General features: G+C 39.2%; 1 protein-coding gene across 4 annotated transcripts in view; it reads right to left on the reverse strand.

Annotated features, from left to right (window-relative positions):
• Window positions 1-3888: 3888 nt before the first annotated feature.
• TRIM33 (tripartite motif containing 33) overlaps window positions 3889-18758 on the reverse strand; it is a 156777-nt gene continuing 141907 nt past the window's right edge. For 2 of the 4 annotated variants that reach the window (XM_054979501.1, XM_054979500.1), the window contains exons 15-20: window positions 15737-16083; window positions 14576-14699; window positions 12529-12603; window positions 11957-12109; window positions 9140-9190; window positions 3889-9057 (exon numbers count right to left, since the gene is read on the reverse strand). In XM_054979501.1, coding sequence (XP_054835476.1) covers window positions 8845-9057; window positions 9140-9190; window positions 11957-12109; window positions 12529-12603; window positions 14576-14699; window positions 15737-16083 — 963 coding nt within the window. In that variant the 3' untranslated portion in view covers window positions 3889-8844. The remainder of the gene's footprint in view (window positions 9058-9139; window positions 9191-11956; window positions 12110-12528; window positions 12604-14575; window positions 14700-15736; window positions 16084-18758) is intronic. The other 2 variants (XM_054979505.1, XM_054979504.1) reach the window with 1 other exon arrangement.

An 18758-nucleotide genomic window follows, 5' to 3' on the forward strand; every position in this document is an offset into this window, starting at 1 on the left:
CTTTAATCTATTGCCTGTCAACTTCATTAGGTGCATTGCTACATTGGCCATTTTATTTTCAGCCCCTTTCCTAATAATCCCCAGCATAGAGTTTGCCTTTTTCTTTTCCGCCAAACGTTGAGAGTTGACACTTTCCATTGTGCTATCCATTACTAAACCAAGATCCCTTTCCCTCTTATCCACCACCATTTCAGACCCCTTCAGAATATATTTGAAGTTAGAATTATTTTTGCACCATCCTACCCTTTACCTTCATTGAAGTTCATTTGCCATTGTCCACTGTTGTAGTTCTTCATTCACAATCTACCTTTTCCATCATCCTGAATAATTTGGTATCACCTGCAAACTTGGAACATTACACTTTTCACACACACACCATTCCACATTACTTCTGAACAACTTCAAAAATACATCAATAGCACTGGCTTTATTTCAGTAAAGCTTTTGATAAGGTCCCCCATGACATTCTGATGGACAAACTGGAAGACTGTGGAGTAGACTATAGGACAATTCGGTGGATAGGGAACTGGTTGGAGGACCGCACTCAAAGAGTGGTGGTCAATGGTGTTTCATCAGATTGGAGGGAGGTGTCCAGTGGGGTGCCGCAGGGCTCGGTTTTGGGCCCAGTACTTTTCAATATTTTTATCAATGATCTGGATGAAGGAGTGGAAGGGCTGCTCATTAAATTTGCTGATGATACCAAATTGGGAGGGGTAGCAAACACCCAAGAAGATAGAATTAAAATTCAACAAGACCTGAATACTCTGGAGAAGTGGGCAGCTGTGAATAGGATGCAATTCAACAAAGACAAGTGCATAGTATTACCTCTGGGCCACAAAAATGAGAAGCACAAATACTGGATGGGAGATACACTTCTGGGCAGTAGTATATGTGAAAGGGATCTTGGGGTAAGAGTGGACTGTAAACTGAATATGAGCAGTCAGTACGATGTGGTGCCAAAAAAGGCTAATTCAATCCTGGGTTGTATCAAAGGGGCCATAGCATCGAAATCGCAGGAGGTCATAGCCCCTCTCTATACTGCCTTGGTCAGGCCACACCTGGAGTATTGTGTGCAGTTCTGGAGGCCTCACTTCAAAAAGAATGTGGACAAAATCGAGAGGGTGCAGAGGAGAGCGACAAGAATGCTCAGGGGTCTGGAGACTGAGCCCTACGAGGAAAGGCTGAGGGCCTTGGGAATGTTTAGTTTGGAGAAGAGGAGGTTGAGGGGGGACATGATTGCTCTCTTTAAATATTTGAAAGGCTGTCATTTGGAGGAGGGCAAAGAGCTGAGGGTAGGAAGCGAAGCAATGGGCTAAAACTACATGCACAAAGGTACCGACTGGATATTAGGAAAAACTTTTTCACAGAGTAGTTCAAAAGTGGAATCAGCTGCCTAGGGACGTGGTGAGCTACCCTTCACTGGCAGTTTTCAAGAAGAGGCTGGATGAATACTTGTCAGAGATGCTTTAGGCTGATCCTGCACTGGGCAGGGGGTTGGACTAGATGGTCTGTATGGCCCCTTCCAACTCTATGATTGTATGATTCTATGGCTCCAGTCCTAAACCAATCCCTGTGGATACAGAATAGTGGAATAAAAGAGAATTATCAAGTTAAGAATATACACCATTATCTCTAGACATACAAGCAAAATGAAAATGGGGAACAAAATTAGGGTGCAGTCTTATATAAGAAAGCAATCTGAAGGAAAAAGTTTTGTTTAGTCTGTCCTATTACCTCAACAGCCATCCATAGCCCTGACCATCAGCACTGACCAAGAGATGACTTAGATGCTGATATATCTAGGTCTACCATTCTATGAAAAACCTACACTGGCAGCCAAAAGGGAAGACGTGGGGAATGGTGAGAGAATGGAAAGTGTAGATTTGCATGCTAACCTCAAAAGTTGAAAATTTCAGAACACTTCCTCCCCAAAAAATATTTTATAAAGCAGTAAGATGACAAGAACTATAAACCTTTCTCGGGAAATTTACAGCACTGTCCTTAGCAGAATTACAGCATTGTAAATCCTTTGAAGTCAATCAGCTTAGAAGAATGTAACTCAGGAATGCACTTCAAACTGAGCAAAACAGGACAAGGAAAGTTCACAGGCCTAGTCGCAAAGGCAACCAGGCTGAACACCATAGCAGTTGAAGGACCAGATGGGCTAGCAGCAGTAGGAACATATGGGCTGGCAGGGCTAAGCTTTGCCTTCATTTGCAGAGGAGAATGCATTGCACTTGCTCACAGCATAATACATTTGGCCCACAGCCTACTTCAGTGGCAGGCAATTGAGCAAGGAGGTCAGTTGTGAGAACGGAGTTTGCAAAGTATTTTATAGACAGCAGATGATGGCAATATTCAAAGGCAAGCACCAATTTGACAGTCAAAATTCCAAACAGAATTGTTGCCTGTAACGATCTGAGTCATGAGGCACTACTGACAAGAAACAAGCCTACCTTGCACATCGTGCTCTTCATAGTTGATTAAGGAAACACCCGCATGTCTTCAATACTTACACAGACATCCACTCATAATCCTCTAAGGCTGGTAATTGTAAATATGGAACTAGCAAAGCTACCATTTCAGCCTTTGTATTGTCATATATTATCTTCCTCATCAGCTCACCTGGCTACTCTTAGTTGAGTGAAGGGCATATGGAGGAAGTTATGCCATAGAGAACATTAAACATTGAGTTCAGAATAAAGAGGGCACACTGACTACAAAGATAAAAAGAGATTTTACTGTTTTCAGTGTTGTCCCTTCAGTGCCCTACCAATTCTCACTGTCTTTAACTGTGTCCAACTCCTTCAGCAAACATGAACCAAGGTCTGTATAGTGTGCTAGTCAAAAACTGTTGGATCAGTACAAACCCAGCAATCCTCACAATCATCAACCACATCAGTGTGGGAAATGTGTAGAGAAGATGTAGCAATAAATGGCTTTGGTTTAGTATTAAAAGCATTGAGTCTACAGGGAACTGCTGTGATGACATGCTTTATAGTAATAGTTTTCAAAGTTCTAGGGAGGTTCTTCAGAAGTTTATCAGGGATTCCTCAACAAGAAGCCTCAGTAAGAAAAATGAACCTTTATAAATGGAGAGTTCTCTAAAGAAAAACACTTGACTAATTTTCCACCCCACAATTTGGACCACTACAGATCTTTCCATGCAACTCACCGCAGCAGAGGAGTGCTGGTTGCAGAAACAGTCTGGCTAGTAACTCACATGAACTGCACATACATAGTAGAAGAACAAAAGATTCTGCAATACACTGGGGCTAACATGGACAAGCTTTTCAGTAAGCAAGTCAGAAATGGAGAGAATTCTCTAAAGATAATTTGGAAACTACTGGCTTATGGGAATCCAAAGTTAAAAGGAACTTCTCTTAAGATGACAAGCTCCCATGTTAAAAAAAAATTCCAATGCTGCATTAAAAATTTTCCCCATTAAGCTCAAACCTAAGTTATTGAAACTGTTCTTAAATAAAGAGAATGAATTTTGGGAGCTGCCTAGTTCAATTCAAATATCCTCCATTTTGATTTTGTTCCTTTCTTTTGAAAACACTGAGTCTATCTCATACCCTTTTTCCTCATGCTGAATTTTACCCATGAAAAATGTACATTTTTCAAAAAGGTATTTTGCATCATTTGCACACAAATGGCATGGGAACAGCAACAAAAATTAGGCAAACAAACTGGTAACAATGACAACATATGAAATCCAACGGAAACGAAAACAGCCTCTTCAGGTTCTTTGTTCTTATAAGATTTTGAAGATGCTTCTCTCTGTTTAATTTCACTTTTATGTACCAGTAATCATCATGCAAATAACCCTCCCAAACAGTCACCCATCTTTCCAGGAAGGAAGTTTACAAAAGAATACTCCATATGAAAGATTCTTCCTTTTCTAATTTAATAGAAATAACCAAAACAAAGTGGTTTTCAAACAATGTTTTTTAAAATTGTTCTAGTACAACTGCTACACCACATTCCAGAGCATTTAACAAGAAATATTTACAGGCTGCTAAACGTATTAAATAATCACGTAAAAGGGAAAAAATGCCTTTATTACACACCAGCCAAAAACACAGGAACTGAACAATTTTGAACGTTAACTTGTTAAAAAAATTAAATATTATTCAGAGAATACAATACCACAAAAACAGCACTTTTTCTGAAGAATCAGTAAAGTCAACTATGTGCAAAAAGTACCAGTTTTAATTACCAGAAAGAAATTAAGAATGCTGGGAGTTGAACCCTTTGATTTGTATGTTTACATATAAAATTAAAACAGGTTTTTCAATTGCACAAATCTTTATAGACCTGTTATATACATGTTTAATGGCATTTTGAACTGAAGAAATGCCCACATCTGCAGACCTTTAACAAACATGCATCATCTTCCATTTCGAAATTCATGTTCACACTAAGGGGAATGCTGAAACAAATGAAAGACCTAAAAATTCTTTGCATTTCTTTATACAAAGTCACAAATCATGTTAAATGAAAGCAGCAGCTCCTCAACTGCAAAAAGCACTCCAATAAAAAAGGGGCATAAATTTTGTTATTGTAACTCAGCTACCAAAATTAAGAACCAAATTTACTACGTTTCAAAATTATTTCTATTCAGATACATTAAAAAAGGGAGGGGGGACAAGTAGGCGAACACAAACTGCGCTACGACAGATGGAGTTTCTGCGCATGCAATTTGGAAAAAGGAAAATGTGGTGGCCAGATCTGACATCACAAGTCTCATGCGTTAGTCTGAAATAGGTCTATGTAAATTGTGGCATATAAAGTTTTTAGAAAAGTACCTCCGTTATTTACTCAAACACCTACTTTTTAAAAAAATATGTTAACTTTCCCCAATTTTTAAAATAAAATGCCACACTATAACTGCACACTTTATTATTATTTTTTTTAAAAGCTAGACTTGGGTGATACACATAAAACTTTCCTATAAAACCACTATCCAAAAGAAAGGATTCCTGCCATGCTAATAGGCAACAGACAAAGCAGTTTTATTGCTTTTTCCAAGGAAGAGAAGGAAAAAGAAAAAAAGCCTACATCCAGCACATTACACACTCGACTTCAACATACTGTTGCCATTACCTACACTTAAATAGGGCTGGCTAATGAACTAGGTTATACAACAGAATGGCAAATTGGGGTGATTTGTCAAAAATATTCATAGGTTGCAGTGGCTTAACGGAATGTTTATAAAACATTCCATGTTATCTATCAAGTGCTGAATATGCTGTCACTCAATACCACCCCAAACAGTATTAATTGGAATCTTTTCACATGAAAAAAGCTATCTACATTTAACAGCATTTCTACTTAAAAGCTAGGGGGGAAATACCCTTTTTTGGATAGTAACTCAGCCTTAATAGTATATGATAGGACACTTAATTCCAGGGCACAGTTAATTAAGACCTGAACATACTTAGCTGGTTAAACTAACACTAATCACTAGTAATTACATGGCAGGGGACCTGCTGAGGTAATTGAGAAGTCCACAGTCAGCATGCTGCACACTTGTCCTTCCTGTTTCAAAGCGAACTGCCTTTTTCTTCTTTGGATTAACATAAACTTTAGAAACATACACAACTAAGAGATTGGAGGGGGTTTTTTTACAAGAACATTTAAGATCAGAGCTTAAGAGCAACTCAGTATCTTGGAAACATTTTATACATTTGAAGATACATTGTAATTATGCAGCACAGGTAAACCCATGTCACATGCCAGGGAAGCTCCACTTGTATCTACAATGAAGCTCTTCTCTAATATAAGACGTGTTATCAATCCCACTACTGCTGAATTATTGCACAAACATCCTGCTAAATTGGAGGCTGCTCCTGAGTCCTGACTGCGGACATTTTAAACAAAAATTGTGATGAGCTGCCATTGATGGTACAGGCTGGCAGAAGAATTACTTTGGCTGGCAGAATCATCTGTTCTGGGAAAATGCATAAAATCTAGATATACTTATTCATCTAGTTCAGACATGCTTCATGAATAGAATCTGGTAACTATATAGGATTTTCTGATTATCTACTGTCTTTCAAATACCAAATGGAAAAAGCAACAAAAAAACTAACTTGTTTGAGAAGGCTATTTATTTATTTTCTTGTACAAAATAGAAGTATCCTTACAATTTGAGAACACTATCATTTTCTCTTAGTACTAAACTCTGCAAGGTTGCACAAATCAAACCATGTCAAATGCCAAAAGTTGCTTGCAGGAGGGGGATACAGCGGATTTTAAAGTTTAATTAACTCCCCAGAAGAGTAAATCTTCTATTATATGTAGCATGGAGACATGGAATTAGCCTAACAGTACTGAGGATAGCTTAAAACTTGGACGATCAGATAGCAGCTTTCAGATAATATGGAAAACCAGCTTATAAAATATTTTTTAAAGTACAGAAGACAAAATCTCTAGGTGCCAAAGAAACTAGAAAATTTAAGTTTAATGGCACATATTCAAATACAAACTGAGTCACACCAGAAAATATGATGCACAATAGCATTAAACTCTCTCCCAGTGAAGCTATTATGCATTTTGTTCTAGTTTTCCTTACGGCCGATCAGCAATTTCCCAAAATGTCAATTTTAAGTGCACATACAAAACTTTCATAGGACCTGGCTGGAAAGCCAACACAGTAAGAGATCAAGTCTCAGGTCCACACTCATCTTCCCAGAAAAACACATGAAGGGAAACATTAAAACTGGATTGTGCTGAGTTTATTTGGCCATGGAAATTCCCCAACATCATGAACCCATACTTGGGGTGGGAGGGCAGGTGCTTTTCTGAGGTCAGGACAGCCCAGATGTATAATGTAGTCCAGGGTGAATATTGTTTTCTGTGTACTGAAAGGTATAAGGTAGGCATGAGCTGGAGATTCATTTCCATTATTACTATGTTGAATTTCTCTTAGGGAAAGTAATATATGTCTAGGCTATTAAATAGGGCAACTATTAACTACATTCTAATACAGACAATTTTAAATTACTTCATTTGCTAGACAAATGCCTTATGAGTATACTTTGTAAGTTCTAGAATTGTTTCAATTCAATTCTGCTTTAAATCAATTTTAAAGATGGTTAAAGGAACTGAATCAAAAGCCATGCACTTCCTTAAATATTTTCCACATCTTTACCACATACTGTGTTCCACTTTTACTTTGTCTGTATATGGAAAATTAAAACTGACATTTACATTAAAATTCTGCAACGCATAACAGAGTTAACATGTTGTGCAATAATAGCTAGTAATCTTTCCTGTATGGATTAATTAAATTTACATGTCATGATGAATTATGCTCATTACACATGTTAAAAATTTAGCCATTTGCTACCCCCCAAAAACCCAGCAAACTATATTTTGGTCACCTCAATACGGTCTTCATTCATTCAAACTGGCATAACAAAAACTTAAAACTGAATTCCCAGGTGCTGTCCAATCAGGACTAGGCCAAGCATATGTGGGATTTTACCTGTTCAGAGCTAAATTACAAAAATCCAAGGATATTTCTAACCTTAATGTTACCTTTGAGGAAGAACTGAAGAGCCTGCTTACATACACATTATCTCCCACTGGGGCAAGCCAATACCATCTAATCACAGATCACTTGTCTGAGGCACTATATATGCCAGTCTTCTGTTCTAAGTATAGACAAGTAACTGTTTCAGTGGGCTCATTTTCTTTTCCCTTAGATATTTCACTTAAGCTGCTTCTGAAGAAAACTCTGAGTAGCTCTAACAAAACAATATAGAACTTCAAACTATGAACACAGTTTTAGAAATAGACAACGTATTACAAATCTCTTCTTGATTAGGAACAATAGTAAGAATACATATTAGCTTAAAAACAGCACAGCAAATGTTGCTGTCCTGAAAAGATTTACAGTACCACTATTTACAAATAAGACAGAGTGAATACAAGAAATTTTACACATTTGGTAATTGACAAAGTTATTGTTTGCTGATAGTGATCTATCAGAAACTGGTATTAGGGAAGACTGGATAGTCACCAGTTATTAATATCATAGCCTAATTTTTAAAATACTAAAAACTATGTAACCAGTATCACAGCCAACATCCTGCATCTTATGGGGAGAAAAATAGGATTAAATTCCAAGAGGAAACTCACTTAAGTGTTGTGTGCATAGGACTTCCATTCAACACCATGAACCCTCTGAATCCTATTGAAAAACATTAATTTCAACCATACTTAATGTATATGAAGAACTCTCACTCCTGCATTCTCCAATTCAAAATGGTTTAATGATCAAGTTATGGTACTTCTACACAAGGCCAGTAAAGAAAAGCAGAACCTAGCTATTTGATCCAACAGGGAATATGGTATTTGCAATACCATTTAGCTGAGACGATGATTAAACACAATCCAGTTCACAATTAGGGATCGCATGAAGAGGATGTTCAGGAAGTATATTGCAGCTCAAGACTGCTGAACTGCATGAAAAGCGAAACATGACTGCCTTGGTCCAAGTCTTGCAGAAATTACTAAGCAGTGAAAGAGTTCACTTTTCATACAAATATCATATAAAATCTGCATTGTCTTCATCTCACACCTCTGTGTTTGAGAAATGACAGGGTATTCTCAGTGGAAAAGGAAATCCAAACACTAAAAAAAGCAAAAATGGAAAGCTTCCCCCCCTTTTTTGACAAGAACGTTTCTGCACAAATGCTTTTTTGTAATCTAATACTGTCTGAACACTATCAGCTTCATTAAGATGGCCACTGAAGGCATGATAATATTCCAGAAACACTTAAATATGTTTGTTTTTGCTTTTTACAACAGTTTAGGTCCATTTTAATCAGGTTACTTTATATGCACTGGTCTCTCATCTGATTTTAGACGTTTTCTACGTGGCTGTACAAAATCTTCATCAGAGTCATCTGTAATTTCAGCATCATCCTCTTCTTGCTCAAATTCAGGTAGTGGCTGGAAGGTCCTGTCTGGGTAGATCTCTGTAAGTTTATCTTCAAAGTATAATGCAACTGCCTTCCCTGCCTGTGCTACTTCTGAATCAGCCTGCAAAGTAAAAAAACAGTAATATTCATCCATTGGGTAATGCACATCCCTTCAGCAAGTGTGCACGGTCTGAAAAGCTTACCTTCAAATTAATCTCTTGTGTTTCTGCATAAACTTGAACAACTTTCATCATCTAAAAAGGATACCAGAGTCAAAAAAAAGGAAATTATAATCCCTTCTAAAGTTATGCGACTGCATAGGATTGGATGACTATAGTCAGCCATACCAATTTATTTCTAAAATTCAGTGATGTAGAGGTGACTCTCTCCATAAGACTCTGTTACTGAGCTTGCAGTATGCAACACTTAATGAAATTGGTGCAGCTGTGGATCCCGATCACGGGAGCCCAATATTGTTAAACTCACAGCAAACTGATTCAGGCGGCTGAGGTGAGAGTTCATTCATCGGTGCACAGCAGCCACTTGTTTCCTCAGGCTCCTATGTAAATTTCTACTAAAGAAAAGACTAACAACTGTGCTCCTGTTGGCTTTCCCCCCACCTTGATAGTGTTAAATGCAGCATGTTAAACAAATAAAGAGAAAACTGATTTGACAAATGTCTACAAATGCAAACATTCTACACTGTTCCTAGACTTAGCATTAGTGCCCTTAAGAACAACAGAAGTCCTTTCCTTCCACAGTGAATGCTTTTGCTGTTCTTTAATTAAGAAATGCAACTTTTCTATCTCATCAGTTAAGCTCAGTTAGAAAGATCGAGTTACAAATTATAAATGCACAGTCACTTATGGAGGGAAGGTTAAAGCTTTCATTTCTTTATCATCTCATAATAGGAACAGAAAATATAATGTGCAGATTTTAATATATTCTTTTAAATATATTCTTTCCCAAGTGAGTGCTGTCTGAAGTACTTCAAGAGAAAATAAAATTAAGAATACTCTCATGTTTCCTTTCATATTCACAAACAGTTCTAGATCATCTAGAGCAGACGGAAGAATAGATCTGATTTAATGCAAGTGTGAGAAAAGCAAACTTTCTGACATTCCTTCACCTGCTTCAGCCTGCTGTGAATCCCACCCCCCGTCCCAAAACTGTGCCTTTGGAGGGGTTAATGGATTACAGAAACAATAAGAGTAAACAGTGGGAGTCTACAGTTGGAAGGTGCTGTCAGCAGAAAAAGAAACCCTTTTCCACTAATAGATCCAGGACAACTTCTCAAATATTAAACGACTATTCTGTATCTACAATGTCTCAATATATGAACTCTTCTGTAACATTCATACTCACTTCCTCAATATTCATCTCTACTTTTCTTTCAATATTTTGTATTATCTATGCCGTTCATACTATTTCAGTTCACATGATATTTTTTACAGGATGAAAATGGGGAAGTCTGCATCTGAAAGCACACATTCAAAGTGTACATTTGAAGCATTCAGACCTCTTCACAGGGGGTTGGCCCCTGTAACTCTTTTGAACATAGTACTTGCCTGACACAATCATAGATGTTTGGTCTTATGTTAAGGGATCTATGTAAAATGGAGTAACAAGAAAGGCTTCTGAGCCTTGCAAACAGAAAGCTTACCATAGGATCACAACAAGAAACAAAATCCAGTAGGAATGCCTGATTTAATTATTTTCAGGCTATTTTGTGTATTCTTGTTTTAGATATCATGAAGGTTAATAAGCTCTACAGGATCTGACTGAAAATTCATCTAGTCCAGTATCTTGGTCCCAACAGTAGTTGGCCAGATACCCGCGAGAAGCTCAGATGCGGGGCATGAAGTCAGGATCGCTGGTCCTCTGATGTTTGGAAGTATACTAACTTTGAGTGTGAGAGTTAATAGATGTATATTCCATCCATAAATTTTGTCTAACTTTTTAAAAAAGTTATATTCCAATCTATCATTTCTCAGTTTTACAGTTCACTGAGGCATTTAAGCACAAACCTCATATAAGTAGAAAACAGATGCGTGATATACTTTAATCCACAAATAAGGTAACCTGACATTTAACGACTTCATATAGCCGCTCACAGGTTTTAACTGGTCACTCTCACACACCTTGAGTCATTCTGACAAAGAACTTGCTCAGACCACTTTTATCATTTGTCTGATCAGACAAATATCTGTCACATACACAAAAACCAAGCAAGCTTTATACCCAATCACTATTTGCTATATGTTTAGACAACATACACAGATTCTTCCCCAGGCACCAACATCCACAGTCTATCCAATATCATTAACATAAAATACAGGGTGTTTGAATAGAAAGAACCATAATGATTAGGTTTGTATTTGCTAATTGTCTATGGACTGGCATATGGACTGTTATCAGTGGATGCAGGGCTAATTGTTACATGCACCCTCCTTCATTGTGCCCAGCAATCTGAACTGGAACATGAACCTACAGATGCAAGAGGATGGGGGACAACAGATCATATTAGCAGGCATTTGTGTGAATAGGACCCCAGTCCATACTAAAAGTTCTACACTCAACAGAAGAAAGCTCAGTTCTGAGCTTACCACAAGGACAATCTAAATACTGGGACTTCACATAACTTTAAAATTTTTTTTAGCTATTTATACACACTTTTCTCCCCCAGAGGACTCAAAGCCACTTCCAGTATTATTCTCCCCTCTGCTTTTTTAATCTTCACTTCAGTTACCCAATGAGTTAGATTAGACCAGGAAAGCGTGAATGTCTCAAGGTCACCCAGGGAGCCTCTATCCCAGAGTGGAAATTTGAACTCAGGCCTCCCAGATCCTAGTCCAACACTCTAACCATTATACCACTCTGGTTGTCTTATAACCCAGCCATAAGACTGCCATACACGGAGAAAACTTAGAAACAGTCCCAACTAAGATCTCTGTGGAACAGGTACAATATGAAATTCCAGTATTAAACCAATGAATTCTGCTGGTTGGAAGTTAACATACTTCATTAAACCTTTCACAGTTCTTGAAGATCAGCCGCACATCTGCCACGAAGTCTTCAGGTGTCTGGTAGTGCTGGGAATGCTTCTTTTGTAGTTTCTTTTTTACTGTAGATAAATCCATTGGTTTCTTTATTATTTTATAGTAGTTTGGTATCTGTTGAGAAAACATGCACTGAGATCACAAGACAGCAAAATCACAGGGTTTATTATAAAATCTTATCACTCTCATGAAATAGTCACCTTCAAGAAACAAACTCAATTCTACTTTTCTTCTGAAGTTTCTAGAAAATATCACCCTCTGTTTTATTTGAAGACATTGGATTCCGCAGCTCACTTTGGTAGCAACGGCACCTTCCTCTGGCGCTAGAGACTCTCTTGCATCAGGAAAAGCACTCCCTAGTTCAACTGGCTACCCTTATTCAAAGGACACTGAATAGATGAAAGATGCAAAAATGTGGCCATTTTAGCTGTTAACAAGGGCAGCTGACAATTGCTGTTCACTCCAAATCAGAGCAATTGAAAATACAATCTTTATTTTATCATCTTTAAGATAACATGCAATAATTCACTCACCGAGGCTGGGACTGGCTCCTGGAATTCAATGCTTAGCTCATGACAATACAGGTAGAGGAGGAGGCGTTCACATTTCTTAGAGAGGGGGGAAAAACCAATGAATTTTTTTTATTACTGTGTGTGTGTGTGTTTAAGTTTCATACTACTATTGCAATTTTCATAGAAACAAGACTCAACACAGTCTTACTCAGGCCGAAACAAATAAGTTTCTTATTCTGCATAGGCCCTCAGGCTTCAACAAGACAACTTCCAAGTATTTCTATTTGAGGCTTACGGCCAGGATTCAAAGCAGTATGCAGCCTACTATTTGAGGCCAACAGAGATCTGGACTCATGTTTCTCAAAACAGAAGTCGTACATGCCACAGGCCAAACAACCCTTGGAATCAAGGGGAGTTTCAAAAGCAGTCTGAAACTCAGCATAAAGAATCCATTGTTCCAAGTTTTTTTAAAAAATCCCACTGAACTACAGCAAGACCTTGAGCTCACCAAAATAGCTCCTTGAATTCCAGCTGTTGACTTTAGAAGTCACTTTCAGAAAGTGGGTAACAAAGACTATGAACCTGAGCCAATGTCTGTGTGCATGTGTAAGGAGTTCCTTCTCTTATGATTTTAAATTGCTTGTATTTTAAATGCTGTTTCAATGTTTTAGCCGTCTTGGAGACCCTGAGGAGTGTGGAAAGGCAGCAGAGACATGTTTTAAATGAATAAAAGGATCCCTTTAGTGCACGTGGAACGTTTCCTTGCTCTTGAAGGAAACGTCCCTACAACACGGCAGTCAGAAATATAATACCTTTGAACAGGAAGGAACTCTTCCTATCTATCATGACAGACTTATTCTCTGCAATCTTTCTGACAAACTATACGTGTTAGTGGTCATAACATTCTATGGCAACAAATTGTACAAGTCGATATTGGTTGATATTCTTCATCAGTGAAACTGATTAACAAACTACACCATTAACTGTCAAAGCTTTTAGACAGCTAAAAAAAGTTGCTTGCTGGTCCATTCACATACATGCCACGTAACAAGCTAAAATAGTTGTAGAAGATCACTGATGTTAAAAACCCTCTAGAGATCAGCAATAGTCAAAGCTAGCAAAAAAAAATCTTTGGATAGTAAGCACAGTTTACATTCTGGCTGCTGAATGAAATCTCTTTCCCCAATTCATGGCTGGTTCAAGGGTGAACTTTCCACCCTCCAAACGAGAATGCTGTCAGACTTCCCTCATAATCAGGGTATTTTGATTATATGCGCCAAATATTTCATCCACTGGATAAGTAATCTGTTTGAACATTTATGCCAATTCAATCAGGCTATACGTCCCTAAATATAATTGTATTTTAAATACATTTTGGACATTTAGGAGTATTTCTAAAAGTATCTCAAAGCATGGAATATTTTGAACTTCATTAAAATGATAAGGATTAAAATCAACAAGAGTTTTAAACGGGTCACTCTCTAAGAATATTTCCTTTAATAGCCTTTTGCTACAACAGTCAATCTCACATTTATACAACAGGTGGAAATCAGAAGAAACTAAAGACATTTAGGGTGAAGATACTGTTCAAGGGACAAAAGAAAATAGAACTGATGATCACATCAACATGTGCAGGATGTGAAGGGCACAAGACAGAACGGAAATAGAAAACATCTTAAAACCAAGCAGTGCCAGAACAAATAACTGATCTAAGCACATATTAGAAACAAAAACAGAACTTAATATATGCAGTAGATGTATCTATCACATCATCTGCAATCTAGGAGCACTGATGGAATACTATATGGCGCCAGAGTATTTTAATATAAGTTTTTAAATCTGTTTTTAAAGTTGACTATTAATTTATTGTGTTTTAATGTTGATGTGAGCCGCCCTGAGTCCATTCGTAGGGAGGGCAGGATATAAGTCAAAATAAATAAATAAAATAGTTACTCATTTTTTGTAAGTTTTTTAAAAATTAAGAGACTGAGGAGATAGCAGAAGGAGAAACAAGAGAACATACGCTGTTGCTAGGAACTAGGCTTCAGTTGCATTATAGAAAACATACCCTTTGGTCCACAGGACTCAAACCTTGTGCAGTTTTCCCCTTCTTACTGTGCTGCAAATTGTCACAATCATACTCTACTTCAGGTTTCATTAGATCTCGGCAAAATGTACATATCCACTCTCCACTAAAAAGGAAAAAATTCAGATGAGTTCTTAGCATTATGAACTCTTTACAATCAATGCAGCCAGAACAATTAACCAAAACACTGAGATTCCCAGAAGGCTTGAAGGGTACAGATGTAAAATAGGACCTTATGGATGCAAATGAGTCTGGAATAAACAAGTTCCACTCCTTGTCTAATAACTATTTGATTAACCGTCTATTAACATACTGAGGCATTTCTACATCACTACGAGGTCTAGTGAATTTGCTCTTGTAACAATTATATTTGATATTTTTTAACTGCTACCCATTTCTGGAATCAAAGTCTTACTCAACATTATTTTAAGGTAGTCTCTCAGCAATGGCACAGTACTGACCTGAAAGGAGGACAACCCTCAGTGTAAGATTATCCCACACAAAAGAAATTACACAAAAGGGATTTTTTTTAAAAAATGCTGTATATGACTTAACTTGTACATGAATTTAAGATGGGCACCCTCTTTTTCTTGACAGCACAAGTGAAAACACCCAAGTTTTTCTTTCAGATAAATAGTGTAGCTCTTCTCCTTCAGACTTCTTTATATATTGTATGCAATACCTTCTTAATACTCCCCAATAACTAAAACAAACTAAAAATGTGGGGGGTGGGTGTTAAAACATAGAGTCTTTTCTGTTGGATTATAAATGTGGCCACTAAATTCCAGTTCCTATCATGCTACAAGGCAGTGCTTGTCAGTCTCAGCATACAAATAATTGCCTATTGCCCAGGAGCCCCTCTGATGTATCACATACACCCAAGGACACAGTTTACCAAATATACAGAAGGATCAAGATATGTTAGCTTGTTTTTGTGTACTATTTAATTTGGTGCTAGGGGCCTATTAAATCCACACTGAAAAATGTGGCCACTGGCCATCAGAAGAGCAAAATGTAACTGCTATAACATTAATTCTGTGCAGTTGTTTGTGGGCTAATAGAAAATGCTGCTTATAGCCTCATATTCTGAATAACCCCTGGCAAGCCCCTCTGTTGCATAAATAAACAGTTTTTTAAAAGTACCTTGGAAAGCTGAGGAGAGTAGGTACATGACATGTGAGGTGGAAAACTTTGGGGCACTTTTCACAACATAACAAATCTCCTCCATTTTGGCACACAGCACACCAGTCCTCATTGGGATCATCATCTTTGTTGTTGCCTTCTGCTCCAGTCCGAGCTGATCGGTGCATGAGGCTGCGCACTGGAGATTTGCCATTGACAAGACTGTGTCCAGATTGTTTGCAGCTTTCACTCAAGTCTGCTGGTTCAGTTTTAACATGGTTTTCAATACTTCCCAATGCTTCTAACTCGCTTTCAAGATGCAAGTTTGTGGAAAGAGGTGGAGTCAAGCTGCTCTCAGGACTGCTGAGCTGAAATAAAGGCACAAGATGAAAATCTGAGAAGGCTTCCACAGGGTTAGGAGTAGAGATGGGCACGAACAGCAATACGAACCAAAAAAAAAGCCACCAACAGCCCAATCTGCTGTTTGTGAGGCCCCATTCTAAACCAACAGGTGGTCGTTGCAAGCCTCGTTCGTTGCTGTTCTACAAGCCAGACAGTCTGGCACCTACAATCAATTCCCTTGGCAACTTAGGCAGGGATTGTCTGAACTCTTTCTGAACTCCTGCTGTTGCCCTGGAAACCCCAATCTAAGCCCAACTTAGCTTGATAGGCAGGTCTTCCTTTCAAGTGTGGAGATCCACATTTGTTGCAACAAGAGAGCAAAGACCAGGGGGGAGGGGGGCTCCCAGCTCTGACTTCACAGACAGTGGAGAGGGAGAGACAGTTGCTGTTGGCATTTTGAAAGAGAGAGTGCAGTGGAGCTTGAATTTTCTTTGTGTGTGGTGGGATAGGGATCTACCCCTTCAAGTTCCAGGGCTGCTGCCAGGCTCTGGGCCAAGCTATTATTCATTATTGGTACCTTTCCTGGTGCCTGCTCAGGTCAGGTTTCTGCGAGTGGTGCAGTAAGGATCTTGACCAAACTTGGATGATGGCTGGAGGAGAGCCTGCTGGCTCCCACGAACAGCCAACCATGAACATGTTCGTGAACAGGGCCATGTTCATGGTTGTTCGTGAGTCCCTGTTCATGAATGGCAACGAACAATGAACATCATGTTTGGGATTTTTTTCTGTTCGTGCCCATCCCTAGTTAGGAGTTGGATTGAGGCCTCTGACTACTCACTACCTGACTCTTGAACCCATCTTTGCTTTCAATTCCTGCTTCTCTGCTTACTATCTACTTTAACTACTTTACTTTAGCTAACCCGCCTTGAGGCTCCCCCTCCTTTTGTAGCCCTCTTCCCATTCAGTACTGTTTTTATCAAAAAATCAAATAGCTCTTGGTGGTTACTCAGCCATGTATACTCTCTTATCCCTCCCCCAAGTGGACAACTAACTGTTAACAAGGATCCTAGTATAAAATGATCACAGGACTGGACAGCGAGCATTAATTAAGTCTGACGTACTCGCATGCAAGTCAAGACATAGGCAGAAAGCTCCTTTTTCTCCCACCCTTCTTTCTAGGATGCAAGGCAATAAAGGCTTTGACAAAATCCTTCCTTAGACATTCTGCTGCTCACTGCTACATATCAGTGACTTAACTTGTGCACTGGAGTCAATAGCGAAGATGTCTAAGCCTTGGTTTTTATTCATGCTGGGGATGAGGGGTGGGTAGAGAGCCCTTGAAAGTTGGCTGTGGTGCGTGAGTGCAGATATGGATGGAAATCCTTGGAATATGTCATGGGCCAGACACAAAGCCCCTGGAAGCAGGACCAATCCCAGCTAACAACCTGGATATCCAGCTCCAAGCAGAAAGAAGCACAACAATAAATGGAATGCAACTTTACTGCACTGTTTAAGAGGTCATGTTTTAAGACATCTCATTAAGACCCAAAACAGATGAGACCCCTGACACATGGAGGACATGCTTCAGTTTCCTGCAAGGTTCCACGGGAAGTGTAGTGAGAAAGAACCTCTGCTGGGAAGAAGAGGGAGAGAATCCCTCCTCTCCCTGGCAGAGGTTCTTTTTCTAGGCATCTTGTCTAATCCACTCGTTCCCTCTCACCACCGCCGGCTCTCCTTGCTCCCCTAAAAGCACTCCATAGCCAATTGCGCCGGTGGTGGTCAGAGGGAGCTGGCAGCGGTGATAGACTCCTTGTCCCTCTTGCCCTCACCAGTGCACTCCCCTTGCTCCCCTAAATGCACTCGGCAGCCAGAGGGATTCTGTTTTGGCTCTGTGATTCTGTGCAAATCACACAGTGTAAGTCAATGTAATCAATAGGATGAGGTATCTAATAAACAATGGTTTGGTTGTTGTGGGTTTTCCGGGCTGTATTGCCGTGGTCTTGGCATTGTAGTTCCTGACGTTTTGCCAGCAGCTGTGGCTGGCATCTTCAGAGGTGTAGCACCAAAAGACAGAGATCTCTCAGTGTCACAGTGTGGAAAAGATGTTGGCAGGTCATTTGTATCTACTCAGGAGGGGTGGGGTTGAGCTGAGTCATCCTGTAAGAGTTTCCCAGGGTGTGGAATGCTAATGGCGGGAGGCTTCACTGTATCCTGAGGAGGTTCTTTTGGGTATACCCGACAATAGCCCTGCAGAGAAGATTAGCACATCAAGCACCAATCCATATGCAAAAGAACTTCCTCAGGATACAGTGAAGCCTCCCGCCATTAGCATTCCACACCCTGGGAAACTCTTACAGGATGACTCAGCTCAACCCCACCCCTCCTGAGTAGATACAAATGACCTGCCAACATCTTTTCCACACTGTGACACTGAGAGATCTCTGTCTTTTGGTGCTACACCTCTGAAGATGCCAGCCACAGCTGCTGGCGAAACGTCAGGAACTACAATGCCAAGACCACGGCAATACAGCCCGGAAAACCCACAACAACCATTGTTCTCCGGCCGTGAAAGCCTCCGACAATATATCAAACAATGCTTTGTTTCAGATTTCTGCAATCCTATTCCTATAAACATTGCTTATTAGATACCTCATCCTATTGATTACATTGACTTACACTGTGTGATTTGCACTGAGTCTCA

Source organism: Eublepharis macularius, chromosome 5 (genome assembly GCF_028583425.1).
Source record: "Eublepharis macularius isolate TG4126 chromosome 5, MPM_Emac_v1.0, whole genome shotgun sequence".
Lineage (NCBI taxonomy): Eukaryota > Metazoa > Chordata > Lepidosauria > Squamata > Eublepharidae > Eublepharis > Eublepharis macularius.